The sequence below is a fragment of the Manis pentadactyla genome, chromosome 15, assembly GCF_030020395.1.
Source record: "Manis pentadactyla isolate mManPen7 chromosome 15, mManPen7.hap1, whole genome shotgun sequence".
NCBI lineage: Eukaryota > Metazoa > Chordata > Mammalia > Pholidota > Manidae > Manis > Manis pentadactyla.
The window spans coordinates 59,521,740-59,542,136 of NC_080033.1; the positions used below are offsets into that span (position 1 = coordinate 59,521,740).

General features: G+C 35.5%; 1 protein-coding gene and 1 non-coding gene across 3 annotated transcripts in view; both read left to right on the top strand.

The window, feature by feature from the left end:
* The window catches only part of AP1G1 (adaptor related protein complex 1 subunit gamma 1), an 89,697-nt gene extending 69,824 nt beyond the window's left edge, over positions 1 to 19,873 (top strand). For both annotated transcript variants that reach the window (XM_057493096.1, XM_057493097.1), the window contains 13 exons: positions 964 to 1,077; positions 3,415 to 3,555; positions 4,274 to 4,328; positions 7,558 to 7,680; positions 7,853 to 7,942; positions 8,551 to 8,678; positions 9,607 to 9,711; positions 10,381 to 10,522; positions 10,741 to 10,867; positions 14,457 to 14,564; positions 14,685 to 14,845; positions 17,238 to 17,336; positions 18,586 to 19,873. In XM_057493096.1, the coding sequence (XP_057349079.1) occupies positions 964 to 1,077; positions 3,415 to 3,555; positions 4,274 to 4,328; positions 7,558 to 7,680; positions 7,853 to 7,942; positions 8,551 to 8,678; positions 9,607 to 9,711; positions 10,381 to 10,522; positions 10,741 to 10,867; positions 14,457 to 14,564; positions 14,685 to 14,845; positions 17,238 to 17,336; positions 18,586 to 18,687 (1,495 nt within the window). In that variant the 3' untranslated portion in view covers positions 18,688 to 19,873. The remainder of the gene's footprint in view (positions 1 to 963; positions 1,078 to 3,414; positions 3,556 to 4,273; positions 4,329 to 7,557; positions 7,681 to 7,852; positions 7,943 to 8,550; positions 8,679 to 9,606; positions 9,712 to 10,380; positions 10,523 to 10,740; positions 10,868 to 14,456; positions 14,565 to 14,684; positions 14,846 to 17,237; positions 17,337 to 18,585) is intronic.
* On the top strand, positions 1,339 to 1,424 carry LOC118933001 (small nucleolar RNA SNORD71). Its single transcript, XR_005032993.1, has one exon. It is a non-coding gene; the product is annotated as a small nucleolar RNA SNORD71 (small nucleolar RNA).
* Positions 19,874 to 20,397: the final 524 nt, after the last annotated feature.

The following is a 20,397-nucleotide window of genomic DNA, read 5'->3' on the forward strand; positions in this document are numbered from 1 at the left end:
TCTAAATTTAATGAGTCTATTTCTGTTTTTTTGTTTGTTCATTTGTTATATTTTTTTAGATTCCACATATAAGTGAAATCATACAGAATTTGTCTTTCTCTGTCTTACTTATTTCACTTATTAATAATACCCTCTAGAGCCATCCACGTTGTCGCAAATGACAGCGTTCTTTTTTTATGGCTGAGCAATATTCCATTGTATATATGTCCTACATCTTCTTTATCCATTCACCTATCAATGGGTGCTTATGTTGCTTCCATATCTTGGCCATTGTAAATAATGCTGCAGTAAACATAGGAGTGTATGTATCTCTTTGAACTAGTGATTTTGTTTTCTTTGGGTAGATACTTCCAAGTGGAATTACTGGGTCATATAGTATTTCTATTTTTAATTGTTTTCCATAGTGGCTGCACCAATTTACATACCCACTGTAAATAATTAGATCTTAAACTCATTTTTGTAGAGGCAGTTTGCTGCCAGAATCAAATAAAAGCAGAGAAAATAGAAATGGTAAATTGAAATCACTTCCTCTTGCATTTTTAAGCTAACTCAGCCTGAAAAGGCATACTATATGCTTATTTTGTTGTTCTATTTGGAAAAGTTTGAATTAATTGAATTGATCACTTTGAAAAATTTTAATGGATTAGGCATGAATGCAAATTTAAATTCAAGGCTTCTCCTGGTTGCCACCACTTTGTACTGTCCTTTATGCTTTTAAAATGTTACCATTATAGTGAATGTAGTAACCACATTGTTTTCTTGTGAAACCTTCATAAGAGTTTATATCAGTGATACTGTAATAAAAAAAAAGTTACCATTATACCCATCAACTGTCTTGTCTTTTAAATATTTTTAAAGTATGATTTCCTTTAGTCATTCATCTTCTTTTGTCATTTAAGCAGAGGGAAACTATCCTGAAGTTTACATTTTCAATTTGTTCTTCTGCAACTTTGTTTCATACAGATATGTAGCTTTGACATCTTTATTGAAGACTGTGCAGACTGATCATAATGCCGTACAGAGGCACAGAAGCACGATTGTGGACTGTCTGAAAGATTTGGATGTCTCAATAAAACGGTAACAGATTATTGATGGTTCTCTGTTCCCCCCAACCCCCGATAACTTGGTAAGAGTTTTGAAAGTGAGAACATTGATATTTAGTCATTATTTTCACAGTAAATCCCTTTTTGCAAAGGATTGGCAGGGAGAAGTTTAGGGCAATAAAGGGGGCCAATAAGGAAAACTTAAGTTTACACTGAAGTTGTCCTTCTTTCATGAATAAATAAAACAGGTACAGATAAGCTGGGCAAACATGTACTTTACAGAGGTACTGTGCTCTGTGTGTTGGAGGATGTAAATACAGAGTGATCCATCGGCTAAGTGTTTTATCACGATGCTGAAACTCAGATTGCTGACAGCACACATTTTCTCACAGTACTTATGCCCTAAGATACTAGAGGTGGCATGTTTCTTAGAATAATACATCTAGGAATGACTGTTAGGCAGCAGATAGCACTTTTTTCCCTCAATGGAATTGCTCTGCTAATTCTCCTCTTAGAACTGTAGATGTTTGTAAAACCTAGTTATAGTTTATCTCAGTGAACTTTTGGTTCTGTATTCAAATCCAGAACAAAGTAGATTTGAAATGATCTCTGAAACTATTCACTATTCACTTAACAAATATTTACTGATAACTAGTTCCTTGTACTTGGAGAGAGCAGGCACTAAGTGCTTGGGCAATCTAAAGATAAGACCTAAACTCAGTAATGACAACTTTTATATAATGCTTTGCAAAGAAAGGACTTACAAGCACCCTGTCAGTGGGTTCTCAGAGCAAGCCAATGAGAGAGACTAGGCACGTCTAGCCCCAATTAACAGATTAACAGTCCCAAAGGAATCAGATGACTTACTCTACTAAACCTCACTCTTTCTGTGGGGTAGTCCTGGAAATAGAAATCAGACCTTCTGTCTCCTTTTGTGTTGTTTCTCTATAGCTTGTTACTGGGCTTTACATTTCAACAGTAAATCCTGTGTCTTTTTCATGGGCTGTATAACAGTAGGAGCACAGACTCAGGATCCAGACCCTCATTTCATATCCTGGCTCTGCTCTTAATAAGCTTTGTCTAGCTATTCAACCTTTCTGTGCCTCAGTGGTTTCCCATATATAAAATGTGGTTACAAGAGTACCCACTTCAGAGTTGGTCAGGATTCACTGGATCAGTCTGTCTAAAGTACTTAAGCTATATATACAGTGAGCTATTACTATATTTCCATAAGGATTGAATTTTTGTTTCTTGTAGATCAGCTAAGATAAAGTATTTTCTGTTTATTGGTATTTTTGAAAGTCAGTTTATATACCATGTTTGAAATTATTTTGTCTTACCAAATATGAAAAAATGAATATAGTAGCCTTATAACTGTATATGTGAAATGTTTCCATTTTCCCTTGGTTGCCATATTTGATAGGCAGTTATAGAAATTCTTATTTGCCCTCATAACACATGTCCTTTTTTCCTCTTTGTTCATTCTCTCCTTCAGTATTTTTTTCCAGCTTTTTTGAAATATAGTTGATGTAAAACATTGTGTAAGTTTAAGGTATATGCACATTGATTGGATGTACATATATATTACAAAATGATTACCACCATAGTGTTAGTTAAGACCTACATCATATAACATAATTACCATGTCTTTTTTGTGGTGACAGTATTTAAGATTTACTCTCAGCAACTTTTATGTATATAATACATTATTATTAATTATAGTTAGTCATCATGATGATCCCCAGAACTTATTCATGTTATAGCTGGAAGTTTATATTCTTTGACCAATATCTGCCTATCCTCCCCTGCCCAGAACCTGGTAGCCACCATTCTAGTCTCTGTTTCTATGTGTTCCACTTTTTTAGCTTCCACATATAAGTGGAATCATACAGCTATCTGTCTTTCTCTGTCTGACTTATTTCACTTAGCATAATGCCCTCAAGGTTTGTTTTTATTCTAATTTTCTATATACCCTTAGATGTAAACTATGTCACATCATCTTTGGACAGAAGGGGATATAATAAAAGGGGATTGTATGGTGACTTCACCATATTTTTAAGGAATATTGCAGAGATAATGTTTTTATTGCCTCTTCAGTATTGTAAATTTCAGCTTCATATGAACCTAAACTGCACTTTTGATCACTAGTAGTGTATCTCTTGGGGATTTTTGAAGAAAAGTGTCAAATAAAGATTCAGAATATTAAAACTAACTTTGATAGTTTGGGCTATGTTGTGTGTAAAGATTGGGAATCACAAGATCATGCAAGGACATCAATACATCCACCGTGGTTGGTGTTCAGAGACAACATACCTTGGTCTTTGTTTCATTCCCACTATAAATATCATAACTGTTTTTTCCCCCCTACAAGGCGTGCAATGGAATTGAGTTTTGCCCTGGTAAATGGGAATAATATCCGAGGCATGATGAAGGAGTTACTTTATTTTCTGGATTCATGTGAGCCAGAATTTAAAGCAGACTGTGCATCTGGAATCTTTCTTGCTGCAGAAAAGTAAGATTTAATTTTTACATTTATCATTAAAAGATGCTTAGAATTTTTTTAAAGCATCTTTAAAACACGGGGAAAATGTTATAAACATGTTCAAAACATGTAAAGTTTATTTCAGGCTCCCAATTAGAAATGAGCTTTGAGAAGGCTCTTCTAGCCAGCATTTAAGTATGCTAAGACCAAAAAAATTCCCACTTTTATAAATCTGTATCTGTTCTTTAACATCTATGATGCCCTTTTTATGAAGAGAGTAGAAAAAGTTATAGCATCTGCATTGTGATTCTGTATAAAAATATTAGGAAGAAGTACCTCAAGATTTTGGTAGTATGGTTATTTCTCTTCTTTCCACTGTGAATTTAAGAGAACAAGGTCCTAGTCCTAGTGTTGCCTGGGTCTGGGAGTAGTCCCTTTTCTTTTTCATTCTCTATCCTCTGCTGCCCTGACTTCATGATTTATTTTTAAAAACTGGAGACCGAGTCCCATTTCTCAGCTCAGCAATTCCTATTGCAACATTATGTGAAACATCTTAAGTTTGACTGTGTACCATTTCATTGCCCTTTGAAATGGGGATCACTGCCAGATTTGAAGGTGAAATGTGTCCAACTTTAATCACTTAACCAGTGAACCCAAAAAAGACTGTAGGACAGGACTCAGAAAAGCCACTGAGCACAGTATAGTTTATAGATTCCAACTGTTTCACCTGTTGCCATTATTTTCTCAGGTATGCACCTTCCAAACGGTGGCATATAGACACAATTATGCGTGTTCTGACAACGGTAAGTAGTTTTTTATAATCAACCTATACTAAGCTGGATGTGCTGATTAATGAGGAAATGCTTGGGGAAATAATGTACTCCCCTGTCCAGCAGGGAAAAAAATATGAAACACTAAAAAATACTAAGAAACACTAAAGCAGCACAAGGGACTATAGTTATGGCAGAGGAGGATAAAGTCTTTGTTTCATTCATCAGAGGAGGTAATCTTTGAATAGAGAACCTGGTAAAATGAGGAACCTTGCGATGATTTGGGGGAAGAATATACTAATCAGAGGAAACAGCACATGTTGCAAAGCCCTTCAGTAGCAGGAGTAAGCTTGGCCTGTTTAAAGTGCAAGAGGGTAAGTGAAGCCAGTAGAGTGAGAGAGGCAGAGAATGGTGGGGTTGAGGCAGGGGTTGGATTACATAGGACTTCACAGGAGTCTGGATTTTTGTTTTAATATGATAAAAAGCCATCAGAGGGTTTTGAATGACTAAATTAATCTGAATTTAAAATTATGGTTTTATGAGAAATTCTTTCTTTGACAGTTTCCACAGTTTTGGAACTTCTCTGCTCATCATTCAGTTGATTGACAGGGATTAGAGACTTTAGAGTAAAAATGACAGTGTAGTGAGATATAAAGAAAACATAGCTATGTCTAGTTGCTGTCACCAGAAGTAAATACCATAAAGAAAAACATTCAAAAAACTTGACCACAATAAAAATTAAAATTTATAAAACAAAAGGAAAAAATATGCAAAGTTTAAAAGTTTACAGATGACAACCAGAGGAAAAACATTGTAACATATGGCAGCATATTAACATTTTTTTAATATACTGTAAATTGATTTTAATGTATTATTTGAAATGAGGAATTAAATATCTTCCTCTCGAAACATTTTTAATCTGTAAATAATTTACAATTAATAGGAAAAACCAAACACTCTAATGGAAAAAATGACATTTGAACAGGCAGTTCACAAAAGAAGAAAGAAATGGCTAGTTAACGATGAATTTAAAAATACCCTTACTAGTAAAAAAGAAAATTTAAAGTGAGGTATCATTTTTCACTTGTCATACTTTTTAATCTAATTCCTAGCATTTTTAGAAAATAGAGAAATAGGCAGTACTCTTCGCTTTATGTGGGTATAAAATGGCACCATCTTTCCAGAGTACAGTTTGGTACCATGTAGCAAAAGAGTTCATTTATACTTTCTAATTCATTAATTCTGTTTTTAGGACTTTCTCTTGGAAATGTAAAAGGACAAGTGTCCAAAAATATATATACAAAGGTATTCCTCCCAATCTTGTTTATAATAGGGGAAAAATGGAAACAACTAGACATCTCAAAATGGGCATTTGTTAAGTAAACTATGAAATATCTCTAGGAGGGAATGATACCATTAAAACTGTGATTGTGTGTAAGTGTTGCTGTGGAATTCTGCTGTGACATACTAGTTTTCTAGTTTACCTACAATGAATTAATTTTGTAGGTCAAAACTTAGTAAATGTACTTAGAAATGGGGAAATTATATCCTAACAAAATATATGAATCAGAATGCTTTTTTTTGTGAAGTTCAAAAGAAGGGAAAAATTAAGAGCTCCTGAAGAAAAATGGTTATCAAAGTGAAACCTTTTTGTTTTTAAATGCTCCTACTCTTCATTTTTTCAACTGACTTACGATCTCTTACGATCTTATGACATTTCTTCTTTAGCCTGTTGAGGTGCTGGATTACATTAATTGATTTTTGGACATTAAACCAGCCTTCCATATCTGTAATAAATCCCACATGGTTGTGTTGTATAATTCTTTTTATACATTGTTGCATTTTATTTGCTAATTTTTTAAAGGATTTTTGTATTTATGTTCATGAGAGGTATTGGCCTATAATTTTCCTGATGTTTTTTTTGACCCTTGTGTTATTTAGTTGTGTGTTGTTTAATCTCCAAATATATTGGGACTTCTCAGCTATCTTTGTGTTACTGATTTCAAGTTAAAATCTGTATGATTCCTATTCTTTAAAAAAATTTTTTTGTGGCTTAGAATGTGGTCTATCTTGGTGAATGTTTGGTCAGCTTGAGAATAATGTGTATTCGTTTTATAAATGTCTCTTAGATCATGTTGATGCTTTCTGTTATTTAAAACACTGCTTTCTCCCATTAGGGAAGAATATAAATACCTAATTACTATCACAAATTACCTGCTTTTTAGCTTCTTACCTTTCTTTTTTTGACCATTTTCCCAAACTTCTCTCTCTGTCTTTATATTATTTAACAGTAGTGGGTATCCCAGTCACCTGGGATTTTTTTTCCTTTTTGTCTTTTCCTTTTTCCTTTCCCTTTCCAAAATACACGTGGTTGGGCCTAGTCTCGGTCTTACAAATCAGGTCTGCTGTTCTGTCCAGAAACGGGAGGTGGACCAGGGTGAACTGATACTAGACACAGGTTTCCCTGTTTGTATGTTCTGTGTAGTCTGGTTAACATCCTGCTCTGACAAGGCCAAGATTTGGTTTCCTCATAGGTTCAGTAGCTCTACTTTGTTCTATGGTTGTAAATAGTATGTCAGATTCTGCTAGTCCAGAAGACATTTAAGAGACAAAGCTAAAAAAAAAAAGTGTGGGAGATGGAACAAGTGTTGATAATTAAATAGTGTTATTAATGAAATACAAAATATTTCCTGTTCCTGGGACTGCTGGTTGGATCTGTGTTTATAAACTAGTTTTTAAAAGACAGTGTGATCTTTTAAATAAATTCAAGCTTTAAAAAAGGTGCTATTTAATTCTTATTTAGCATGAGTGTTCATGTACACTCCTGTCTCCATCCCCCAGTTAATGTGACTACCACTATAGCTAGCCTGTATGATTTTAACACCTGTGTTGGGGAGTTGTGGGAAGAGAGGTGGTTGTAATTAAGTTCCCACTTATTTATGTCTTACATTTTTGATGGCTTAGACCTTATCTGTTATGAGTAGAAAAAGTGTTTGTTAAAATTTTAAAACTTTACATTTTACTTTGATCAAGGTTAAGATTTTATTTAATGTTTTTCATAAAACAATAAAAATTAGAATAAAAATAAGCATATTAATTTAAATAAATAAGACTTTGATGTTTGAGCTGCTTATGAACCTAAGAATTGGAATCAACTTTGAGGGCATTCTATAGTAGTCTTCTTTGAACAATGACCGTAATCGTTAACATTTCTTACCATTACTGTGTGTTTCTAGGGATAACTGTCTGCATTTCCTTTTAGGCAGGAAGCTATGTTCGTGATGATGCAGTCCCCAACTTGATCCAGTTAATAACTAATAGTGTGGAGATGCATGCCTATACTGTCCAGCGCTTGTACAAAGCAATTCTTGGTGATTATTCTCAAGTAAGTACTTTATTCTTTAGGTGGAAAAATGTCCTTTATTTTCCTAGTGTGTTCTTACTACTAGCACTCTAGATGTGCCTCAGTTTTGACCTTTATGATTACATGACCCGTGGTTTGCATTCATTGTTGCCAGGATTGACGTCTTTGACAAATGGTAACTTTCTTTTGACAGCAACCTTTGGTACAAGTAGCTGCATGGTGTATAGGTGAATATGGAGATCTTCTCGTATCTGGCCAGTGTGAAGAGGAAGAACCTATTCAGGTATCCCTTGTCACTCTTGGTTAAGGAGGGGGAAAATAGTGGTTTTTTTTCGTTATAAGAGGATAGGTGTTTAATGAGGAGTTGAGGTTATGCCTTGAAACCTTTTAAGAAAGTAATGCCAGAATTATATTGGGAAACCTGCCAATATTTGAGATAGAGTTTATTGGGCTGGTATAGGATTTAAAAACCACTTTAGGACCTATTCCGTATCCCATCAAACTGAATTGTATTGTTTCTCTTACCCTCTGGCTAATAAGAAGAAATGAGACGTGTATCCATGTTTCCATATGCTCATTAAAGGCCTGGCTTCAGAAGTTATTCAACAACACTTGAACTCTATAAATCTTTTCTTCCTCTATGTCAGTCTCCTAAAGCTGTAATGCATCTCAGCCCCCAGTGGGTATTTCCTCATGTTTTTCTACCTCCTTCCTATGTGCTTCTGGCTGATGGACCAGCTTGGCCAGTTACCCTGGCAAAGCACAGACTGTTAGAAACTTTGGTAATGATGGTAGGATTGTCTTTCTGGTGGCATCCTGTGACTTGATACCAGGTTTAGATATTTACTTTTATGACTCATCCTACATTGTCTTTTTTTTTTGTCTCCCCAGGTAACAGAGGATGAAGTGTTGGATATTTTAGAAAGTGTCCTAATCTCTAATATGTCCACCTCTGTGACACGAGGTTATGTCCTCACTGCCATTATGAAGCTCTCTACTCGATTCACCTGTACCGTAAAGTGAGTATGGAGAAAAAGTAGGGTCAACGTGTTGTTCTGTGATCTTAAAAAACTTTTCATTATGGAAAATTTCAAGCAAAGGCAAAAGTAGAATGGGAAAATAGCTTACATAGACCTATTGCTCCACAGTAACAATCATCAAATCTTGTTTATTCCTTATTTTACCCATACTGTGCTTCCATACCCCAACTCCACCACTGATTATATTGAAGATAAAAAGTTGTATTTTTAAAATCCGATTTTTAATGCTTTTTTTTTCTTTTTGTAAAGTACAGAGAAGTTATTTCTCCATAATTACTTTATTATAATATTTTGAGTTCTGGTTTACTATAGTATTTTGAGATGTATGAAGAGGAAGGAAATCAATGAGGATTTTGGTGTTTAAATTCTGTTTTTCACTGTTTTGAATTAAAAGTAATTCTTGAATCAGTTTTCCAGACAAACATTATTTAAGGCAAACTTATTTCTCTTAGACTCTCTGCTTTACTTTTTAATGTAAAGACTTGTTAAAAATGATATTTTTTACTAAATCTTTAAGTTGTGAATGGAAGAATTTGATGTCAGGTAATGACCATTTTGTTGGTAAAAGTCTGATGCTGTGACGCTTTGTTGATAAATGCTTATTTTAAAGCTATTAAAGAAGAGAATCAACGTTATGAGTTTCTTCTTTTGCAGCAAAGTAATAATTGGTACTTTGGTTTAGCAAATATTAGGGTGTGGGATATTTAACAGTCAAAATCTAGCATTACAATTAGAAGTGTAAATAGTAAGTGCAGGTGTTGAGGAAAGGTGTTTTTGAAAAGTTATGGAAATTTTAAGAAAAGATGAGTATTTTTAAATTTTAGCTAGAAAACTGTTTAAATATTATTCTCTCTCCTTGTTTATGAACTTTCTTTTGGGTATTTGAATTTGTCGTTTTATCCCAAAGCCGAATTAAGAAAGTGGTTTCGATCTATGGAAGCAGCATTGATGTGGAACTCCAGCAGAGGGCAGTAGAATATAATGCACTTTTTAAGAAATATGACCATATGAGGTAAGTAAAAGAAACTAAGCAATGCACATGCCTCTTAGCATTCTGAACAAGTTGTCATGATAATCCATAAAGGAGACTCATTCCTTATGTTTTATTAACTGGACCTTACAGCCCTACTTCTAACTGCTTGGCTGCTTTTGTCCATCTTCTATTCTGCCTAGGCCTCTAAAGAAATAAGCTAACTGTGTTCTCTTATTTCCTTTTTCCTCTTTCTCTTGGTATGGAATGTTTGTTTCTTTTTCTGTTTTGTTTGGTTAAGAAGTGGGATTTGTATTTTTTTTGAGAGACTCTCTTTCAAATATCATTACTATTCATATTTTGGTGCACGTCAACTTTTCCCCCCCTTCTGTTTTGCGATATCTTCTTGGTTAGAGACTGTAAATACTGCTCATTTTCATATTTTTATTGCAATTTCTCTACTACTGAGAAATCCCAGTCTCTTGGGATTTAGGTGGACAGTTTGTCCATTCAGTGTTTCTTGCCTGCCCTTAATCCAGCCAGGAATTTAGGTCATGTATTCTTATAATCTACCTTCTATTTTGATGTGTTGTTGTGGGTGGGTGAGCAGAGATGGCTGTCCGTGTCAGACTCCAGTATAGTTACAGTGATTGTTTTGGGTAGGGAATTTAGGTTGACTGCCTAGAATTTAACCACTTCAGATTCTTTCAGGTCTGCCCTGCTTGAGAGAATGCCTGTCATGGAAAAAGTGACCACAAATGGCCCTACTGAGATTGTTCAGACAAATGGAGAGACAGAACCAGCTCCACTGGAGACCAAACCACCACCCTCTGGGCCACAGCCCACCAGCCAGGTAGCTTTTCACTTGCTTATCTTGGGGTACTTAGGATCTTATAGTTCCTCATAATCTATCTCTGAACTAATTCCTTTCAGTGTTCCTGCATTGATCAGTGGTTCTCTTCTTTATTTTTAAGTGTTGAAATAGCTTTGCATTAGATAGAGATTAAAACTTTGCCTTAGATACAGGTTAGACAAACAACTAATGAATTGAGATATTATTTCTTTGTTTAGGCCAATGATTTATTGGACTTGTTGGGAGGAAATGACATAACACCTGTTATTCCCACTGCACCTACAAGCAAACCAGCTTCTGCTGGTGGAGAACTTCTTGATTTGCTAGGAGACATCAACCTTACAGGTGAGGCCAGACTGATGTTAATTATTGCTTAGCTAGGGGTAAAGGCCTTGGGGGAAAAACTACACTGAACATCATAGACTTTCTAGAGCATGAATTAATTGAAGTTGGGTAAGACTGAGAAGTAAGAATAGAATCTTCACATCTGAAATACAAGTTGCTTTGCTAATGAACTTGATTTAATAGAATTCCTTAAAGGCCAATTTTTAATTTTGGAAGAATAAATAACAGTATTTTGAGATAGAAAGGACTATTTCTTTCAGGCTGGGAAAGAAATATATCCCAAGTCACTTCTGCTTTTGTTAGTGTCCTAAGACGTCACTTTTTCTAGATTTCTTTCTACTCGTGGTTAGTGTTCAAGAGTGATAGCTGTTTGTGGAGACTGGAGAGATGTTAACTTATTTTCTTCCCTCCCTTTTTCCTTCCCTCTTTCCCTGTTAATAAAGCCGTGGAAGGAAAAAAACATAATTATAATATTTAAACATAACTTTCCATTTGGGGATATTTTGTTCTTACCTTTGTTTATGTGTAGTACACATTTGTAATTGATGTGCGAAGCAATATTATGAGCCCCTGGGTCTAAGAGTGTCACTTTTAACATTTAATTTCTATTTTAAATGACTTCTTTGGAAGTATAATGGAGGTTTACAGTATATGTGTTCTCAAGTAGAAAACAGCCACAGTATAAAGATGTTGGGTGGTTTGTATCCATGTTGTGACAAAATTTCAAAATGTTACTTGTCATGTACTTTTGAATCATTCACAAATAGTGTCAAGTCCTCAGATACCAAGGCTATATTGGATATATGGAAAAGCAGAAACAACCCTATAGTTAAAACATGGTGTACAGAGGATAAGCTTTACTTAAGAACATACTAGCATTTTCATGTTAGTCCATAATCTTCACAATTAAAATTTTAAACTGTATTGTCATTAATGTTATGTATTACCATTTTTAGAAAGTCCAAACAGGTCACAGATTGCTCCTATTATTTTGTTAATTTTTATTTTTTTAATCACAAGAAATATTTCCTATATGTCCATATTTACGTTATATGTGAATTTCCTTTTTTGCACATTCATTTTGTATCCTTAACTCATTTATCATGGGATCTTAATGTTTTGTTTTGTGGTTCTTGCTGTCTTGTTTTCCTAGTGTTATGTGAAAGGGCAAAATGATAAAATGTGCAAAAGCCTAGATTTTCCTTTCTGTATTCATAATGTGTTTTAAATGCATTTTCCCATTTTCTTTGCATTTTTAAGTTAACAGATTTTGAGTTCTAGATTCTAAGCCATCATTACAGTCATATCCTAATGCATAGTAATTTAAATTGGTGGAAATTAGGAAATAAATCGTGTGTGCTTTTAGAGGAATTAAAGCAGTGAGTTTTTGTAATTTCCCAAAACTACCTATTGTATGTTTACAAGACGAAAAGGCTAAAATTTGAGGGACTTACAGACCCATCTGTTTCCCATATGTCTTGGTAGCTTCTGGTCTTCCATGGAAACACATTGCTAAAATACTTACGAAAATGAAAATTGTGGAAAAATTACTAGATTAGATTTATAAAAACTAGGAGAATCATAGGAATATTTCTTTATATAGTTGATCGGTAATTTGCTTGTCTACACATTCTTTGGTGTTCACATTTGTTTTAGCTTCTTGTGCTTTGTTTAGCCTTATGTATTTCTCCTTCCTTGCTAATTTTTACTAGGTCATTTTTTTTTATACTTTTTAATTTTGATATCATTAATGTACAATTACTTGAACAACATTATGGTTACTAGACTCCCCCATTATCAAGGCCCCCCCACATACCCCATTACAGCTTTTCCCATGTCCCCCCCCACCCTACATTATGTGTGCCCCAAATCGTAATGCCCCATTTTCCCCCTAGGTCATTTTTTTCTTATGTACTTGGGTATTTTTTTTGAAAAAGGCATTTCAACCGTCTTTTATTTCTTTTTGTTAATGCTTTTTAAAGTGATATGTGTATTTTCTTGAGTAGTTTGAAATCTATTTAAACATACGATGAATTCTCTTATTTTTGCTGAATTTTATGATGTCTCTTCTTGGAATCCTGATTTCTCTCAGTTCATGGTCATGTTCTGTCACTTGCCCTCTATTGTATGATGGTCAGTTTGTTTTCGTTTGAAAGGATCAAATAAAAATGGTAATCTGGTGATTTCTTCCAATTCCATACCACCCCTCCCAGGGTGTGTGTATGTGTGTGTGTGTTAGAATTTTATTATGTAATATTTAACCTCTATAAAATTCAATAAATGCCTTGATCTACTTAACTTATGAAAGAAATATTATTAAGAGAGTTGACATGCCTCATGTACTTACCCCTCAGTTCATTCCCTCTCGATCTCAAAGGTGATAAAGCAGAGTTTAGTTTTGATGTTTTCCATTACTGTGCATTCAGATAGTGTGTAGTTTGCCAATTTTTACCTGTTCAGAAATATCTACCTAAATGTGTTATTTTGCACCTTGTTTTTCTGCTAAACATTGTATTTGTGAGAATCCAATGAATCCATGAATAATCCATCTTAAGTGTATTTCTAGTGTTGTATTTTTACTGTTACATATGTATAGTATTTTATTTTGTTAGTATACCACAATTTACTTATCCATTATCTTATTGATGGACCTTTGATTGTTTCCAGAATTTCGTTGTTAAAAACTAACTTGCTCTGCACACTTTTTGTACATGTTTCACTTGCACATATGCAAGAATAAGTCGAAAGCATTCCAAATTTCCAACTTGGGGGTGTGTGCGGGGCAGGGTGGGGGAGATTTGGCTACCAGGGGTTGGGAGTGTCTGGAGATACTTTTGGTTGTCGCCATTGGGAGGATGCTACTGTCATTTAGTGGGGCAAGCCAGGGTGCTGCCAGATTACCTACCCTGTACAAGATAGCTTTCCTCTCCCCCCACCCCCAGCAAAGAATTATCTGGCCTAAAATAACATTGGTTTTGAGGTTGAGGAAATTTAGTTTAGGGGTGTACTCATGTTCAAATCTTCTATTGCCAAATTGTTCTCTAGTTTGGTTGTATCAGTTTTCATCCCTACAGCAGCTATTAGAAGTCCCTATTGCTCCATATCGTTACCAGTATCCGGTGTTACCAGACTTTGAAATTTTTCATCGTTCTGGTGGCTGTGAAGTAATATCTCATTGTGGTTTTAAATTCCATTTTTCCTCATTACTGGTATGATTGAGCATCTCTTTTTCATAAGATTCCCTCTTCATTCAGGTTCTCTCTTCTGTGAATTGCTTGTTCTGTCACTTTTAATTTGGGTTATCTTTTTTCTTATTGATTTGTAGAAGATATTTATAGTTTTGGATACTCATCTGTTTACTGTTTTGTAGCATATATTTTCTCCTGTCTATGTTCTATTTTTTTATAGTGATTTTAAGGAATAGAAGTTGTCATTTTAAGATATTTGAATTTTTAGTTCTTTTATGGATTATGCTCTTTGCATCTTAAAGAATCCTTCCTTCAACTTGAGCTCCTGATGATTTTCTCCTCTTACTTTCTTGGTGAGGCTTGTCATGCTGACTGACTTAGTGTTGGAATGTCCCATGCAGGTGCTCCATCTGCTGCTCCCGCCCCCACCTCAGGCCCGCAGCTCTCCCAGCCTCCCTTCTTGTTGGATGGGCTTTCATCACAGCCTCTTTTCAATGACATCGCTACAGGTATGATTAGTAGCGCTATCATCATTAGAGCAATGAGAAGTAGTTGTTCAAGAAAGGAAATATTAGTTTTGCATGCATTCGGCTGACTATGGTTAGATTCATTTCCCTGTGCTTTTCCAGGCATTCCCTCCATCACAGCATACAGTAAGAATGGCCTGAAGATAGAATTCACCTTTGAACGGTCCAACACCAATCCCAGTGTCACTGTAATAACGATACAGGCCTCCAATAGCACAGAGTTGGACATGACAGACTTTGTTTTCCAGGCTGCAGTACCAAAGGTACTACAATGTTTTCTTTGCCTTTTTATTTGATTAAAGATTGGCTGATTTTTTTTTCATGCATTGGTTAAGGATGTATTTTAATGTTTAGAGATTAAATGTGCGGATTTAAATTAACAGTAACATAACTGTTATGGTTCATTGAAGCATGTCATTTTTAGGGAATACTTTTTACCTGGTCATAAATATTCTTACAGTTAGTACTGTAGGTTAAACAAAAGACATTCTAATACTAGAATGTAGAATTCTACATTGTGGTTTGTTAATGCTCGAGGTAGAGGATAGGTTGGGGTTAGTGATATAATGGTATAGACCCAAAAAACACAAATTACATGGAATTAAAGTTAATTAAGATGAGGAACTTTATTTGATATTCTCTTCTAGTTACTGGATCAGAATTAAAATTGATCTGTAATTGAGAGATATTCCTCCTTCATTAACATCTAGTTTACTATTGATACAATGACTATATTATAAATTGAAGTTTTGTTCATGCCAAATCTTAGTTTAAGGAGTGTTTATATCCATCTTTGAATAATGAGAAGTTGTGAATAAAGGAAAATTGAGAATGAGGAGTGGGCAAAATTAAAAGACAAGATAGTATTTTATGCTATGTAGTCTCTGTTGCATCTATTCATTTTTGCTGTTAGCACAAAAACAGCCACTGGCAATATGTAAATGACAGAGCATGGCTCCAGTTCCAGTAAAACATTATTTACAGAAACAGGTGTCAGAACATTATTGACCCATGACCCCTGGTTTAGACTAAGCTAATGTGATTGTTAACATGTGAAATAATGACATTCAGACAACACATTTTTGGAAATGGAAGACCTTTCATTTGTGGTTACTGCTGACTTAGCAGCCTTCTTTACTTACGTTTTTTTAGGAGCCAGAATAATGTAGATGTTTTAGAAGCAGTATAGTGAAGTAGTTTCAAATCTAGTTGTATGACATTAAGCAAGTTACCTAACCTCTGTGTCTCAGTTTCTTCATTTGCAAAGGTGGGTGGTAATAATATCTACTTCATAGGATTCCTTTGATGAATAAATGATTTTTCATGTGCTTGGTACTGTTTTAAACACTTTCTCTGCATTCAGTGCTCAGTAAATTTTAGCTGCTGCAGTTTAGAGTTTTATACTGTTGCCTTAGGCTCCTGTTCTAGCAGCATATCCCTTCTCTTAAAGCATGGCTTTGTTCTTGGTGTCGTACCATACAATGCCTATTTGCAAATCATGCTGTATCTTGAACTTCAAAATATGTTTCATAGATTCTACTATTACTGTTTTTACTTCTACTATTTCTGAAATTGAGGAACATTTTAAAATTGATACCTTGTCATTTTTAATTGGCAGCCTGTTTCTCAATGTTACATAAAATATTGTGTAAATTACAATTGAATGTCATCTTACATTTAATGAAGTAAATGTAAATGAATAATGTTTTAGCTCCCATAATTTATCTTGATGATAAAATTATGAATAAGACCCAACATTATATAATAAGTCTTGCATTGAGATTCAGTGTCTGCTCTTATTAATTTTGACCTTAGAGAAGATGAGGGAGACTGCCTCCCACCCCCACCTCAAAAGATTTTTTGAAATCCCTCATGTGGAGTACCTACATATGTACTATATTGTGCTACAACATGGTTTACCTGTCTTGCTTATAGTACTTTTATCTGTCTTCCCTGTAAACAACAAAACCCACCAGCATGCAACAAATGGATGTGTTTGGCTTTTCCAGTTCTTTTGCTATATTGGCTGGTTCTGCACATACTTTTTCTGTAAGGGCCTTAATGTCCCCAATGGGGAGATCCTGATGTGTTCCACATATTAACAGCCTGGCTCTTTCCGGCCTTTGCTTCACCTCTGTCATGTAGGAGTAGGCCTTGACACATTCCAGATTAGTTAGACTTCAGAAAACCAAAAAGCTCAAGTCTCTGGAACCCAATCATCCAATTACACAAAAGTGTCAAGGCCTATAGTTGGTGACTGGTATGCTGGTTTGTTATTTTTAGAAAACTTTTCATTTCTTTCTAGCTTTTTTAAGCAACAGGTACCAGTTTTTCACCTGTATAGTTGATCAGTTACTATTAAGTGACCTTGCCAGAACAAGAATTGGTTACCTTTTGAAAAGTGGTAGGCTAAAGTTCCAAAGGGGAGAGTGGCTCATTGCTAATTTTCCTGCTCAAATACCAAACAGTGGGGTTTTATAAATACCATGAGGTGACAGTCAGCCCACATGCTATGGAAAACAAACAGAATTTAGCAGTAGATAACTCTGTTACTTGAACTGTCATCTGGGTGTCTGCCTTTTTGTATTTGTTGGCATCGCTGACATAGTATTAAGTGTATCGCTTTCCCTGAAGAGTGCGCTTTGTTCCCCCTAGACATTCCAGCTGCAGCTTCTGTCTCCTAGTAGCAGCATTGTCCCAGCATTTAATACAGGGACCATCACACAAGTCATTAAAGTTCTGAACCCACAGAAGGTAAGTAACACATTTGAAGACATACCTGAGCAAGGTGAGAGCATATTTCCTGAAACAAAATTCTGCTTTGTTTGTCTAGGTATTTCTGACTCATAGTCATAGAAGAAATTTATGAAAATATCTGGCCTAATCTCCTTGTTCTTTTGTAGGTACTAAACAGAGCCCAGATGCATTAAATAGTTTAGTAGCATCTTATTAAAAGCAGCTTTAAAAAATTCTCTATTTAGAGGCTTAAAGGTCTAGTGCTTTGCTGGCAGATGGGGAAAGTTTAGACATTTTAATCTTTACACAGGTTGCGTTCAGGGGTAAGAGCATTTGTTGAACTAAATAGCCACATTTGCTACTGTAATTAAGTATGTGTAACAAAAATAGAGACTTTTTAATTAAGTAGCCAAATTGAAAAATAGCTGTAGCAACTGAAATTAAGCAATATTTTTATTACCTTCTCAAAGAAGTAAATTGACTCCACTTAATAGCAGTCAATTGACTAGTCGCCAGTTTTTGAAAATAGAGAATTTTTTCACTTAAAAAGATTTCCAGTAGCATCTCATAAATACCAGTATGATTTCTTCCTTTTATAACCCTTTGCTTTTCCTCTATTCACTGTATTTTGAGTATCTGCCTATAGCGAAAGCACGTTCCTTTGATCATCTGATACATAAAAATTTTTGTGGTGCATCCATATTTGAAATCTGCCATGTAAAGTAAAAAGGACTCATAATTGAGTTCTCTTAAAATTATTGCTGTTACCGTAAGTTAGCTTCTTTTTTTTTTTTTTAACTTTTTCTGCCTTGAGAACAAAAGAAATTTATGTTCACCTTCACTGTAGGTTTTACAGACAAAGTAACAGTATCTCTGAATGTAGAACATAGGATTTTTTTATGTTCATCATTTTTCTGGAAACTTGAATACATGGTTTGGATCTTTTTGAAGAGCACTCCGCAAATGTTATTATGAAAATGCTTCCCAGTGGTTCTGTCCTGTTAATGCAGTTGTAGGATTGAAGCCAGTGATGTGTCGTGGCGGTGTAAACACTGGAGATGCATTTTCTGTACTTGACTACATGACATTGGCTAGAGTACTAGATGGTTTTTTGTTGTTGTTGTTTGCCTATGTGTCATCTTTGAGTTACAGCTTTGCTTTAAAATAATTTGTTTTTTTCTAAGATTAAAAGTCTATTTGTGGGGTGCACTGATTCTAAAGATTTTTATTTCAGTATATAATTTGTGATTCTCTTTTCTTCTCACAGCAACAGCTGCGAATGCGGATCAAGCTCACATATAATCACAAGGGCTCAGCAATGCAAGATCTAGCAGAGGTGAACAACTTTCCCCCTCAGTCATGGCAATGATGGTCTGGCACCTTTCTCATTCTTATCCCACTCAATCAAAGGAACTCTGGGAAGGAAGTTGTGATCGCTGGCAAGTCCCCCCAACTGTACCATGGGCATGAGGAGCTGAAGAGAACTGCTGAGGAGGATTTTTCCTGACCTTGAAGCGTTGTTAAAGACTAATCTCCTCTCCTCTGCTGTTGAGGCTGGCTGCTTCTGGAGGCTACCTTGCACTCTCCCTCTTCTCCTTTTTCCACACTTCTCCACCCCTCCCACATTTACGGCCAGAATCAACATTCCTTGGGTCCTTGAGGAAATAAGCAGCTGGTCTGGAGGAGAGGATTGGAATCCATGGCAAGAAAACACTCACTCTGTCTCTGCAGCGAAGAGTTGCCCCTCTTTATACTGTGTTTCTCTGTGGACTGGGCAAGGTGGGGTATTTATTCCTCACTAGCTGGGTTACCATCTTCAGGCGCTTTTTACATCTGGCATTCAGAATGGAAATATGACAGTGGACATTAGGGAGCCCTGCCTTTTTCTACTGGTTCCCCCAATGTTTGAAAGAGGCATTAGGCTCCTGGTAGCCTTCTCTGTGCATTGCTGTATATACACAAACACACACATGTATGTATGTTTGTTACCAAGAACTGGTCAGACCTTGAGAGGTTATTTGTATACACTGGATAGATGCAGTTAAAAGGAGCTTTTGTTGAGATTTGGCATGAAGGATATGGTGCTCTATTTGTAATAGAAACTTCCAAGGCTCTTCCAGCTCCCCTTTTCTCCATTCTTTAGCTGTAGTCATGAATACTCGCCATGATTTTCAAAATTGATTCCCCTAAAGCGCAAAGTGGACAACTTCTAAAAGGTATATTGTTATTAATGTCCCTTTTACTACCACAAATTTTAAAGTTTCTCCTAAGCCCATAACTTGCCTGTTGACTATGGGAAATGATTGGAAAGAGGAGTTCACCATTTTTAAAGATTAGGCTCCTTAACAAAAGCACCCTTGCCCATAGAAAGAGTGAGTATCAGACTCATCCTGGAGCATATTGGAGTCAAATTCTCCATTACTCCAAACCTCCTTTTTTATTTCCTGAGCCTGGCTTGGACCTTGGCATTCCGTTTGAATTCCTTCTTCTAACTGGAACATTTGTGTTGTATCTGTAACACTGGCACTGAAATAAAGACCACACGGTTAAAGAAATCTTTCCTATATTGTACTTTATCGTTTTGGAATGAAGCCTTACAGCTTCCCTGCTCTTGATGTCAGAGGAAGTCTTATGGACACCATAGGAGATAGGGATATCCTTTCCTGAGTCTGAGAAAGTGGTCTCTTGAGAGAGGCTAATTTCATGAATGTCTGCATCAAAGACTTGAGGTCTGGAGCTGTTTAAACTAGTGAGAGTGCCGAGTGCTTTTTAGAGAGGACCTTTGTGTTATCAAATCTTGATGCTGAGTTGCTGGAACAAGGTAACGTGGCCCCTGTGGCACATGTTGAATGTACTGTGTATGTTTAGGTGTGCAGGTGCCATGTCTGATAAACTAAACACTAAGGAAGAAAGGAGAAGTCAGGCCCACCTTGCTTTTAAAATATTTGCATTCATTACTGTATTGAATACAGTATAATGACTACTTTGGCTTTGATCTTAAACCTGGGTATAAGCATCCATTTTTTCCCTGTGCATTTCACTAAGCCTTTACTTAAAATCTTCAGTGTCTTGTCAAATC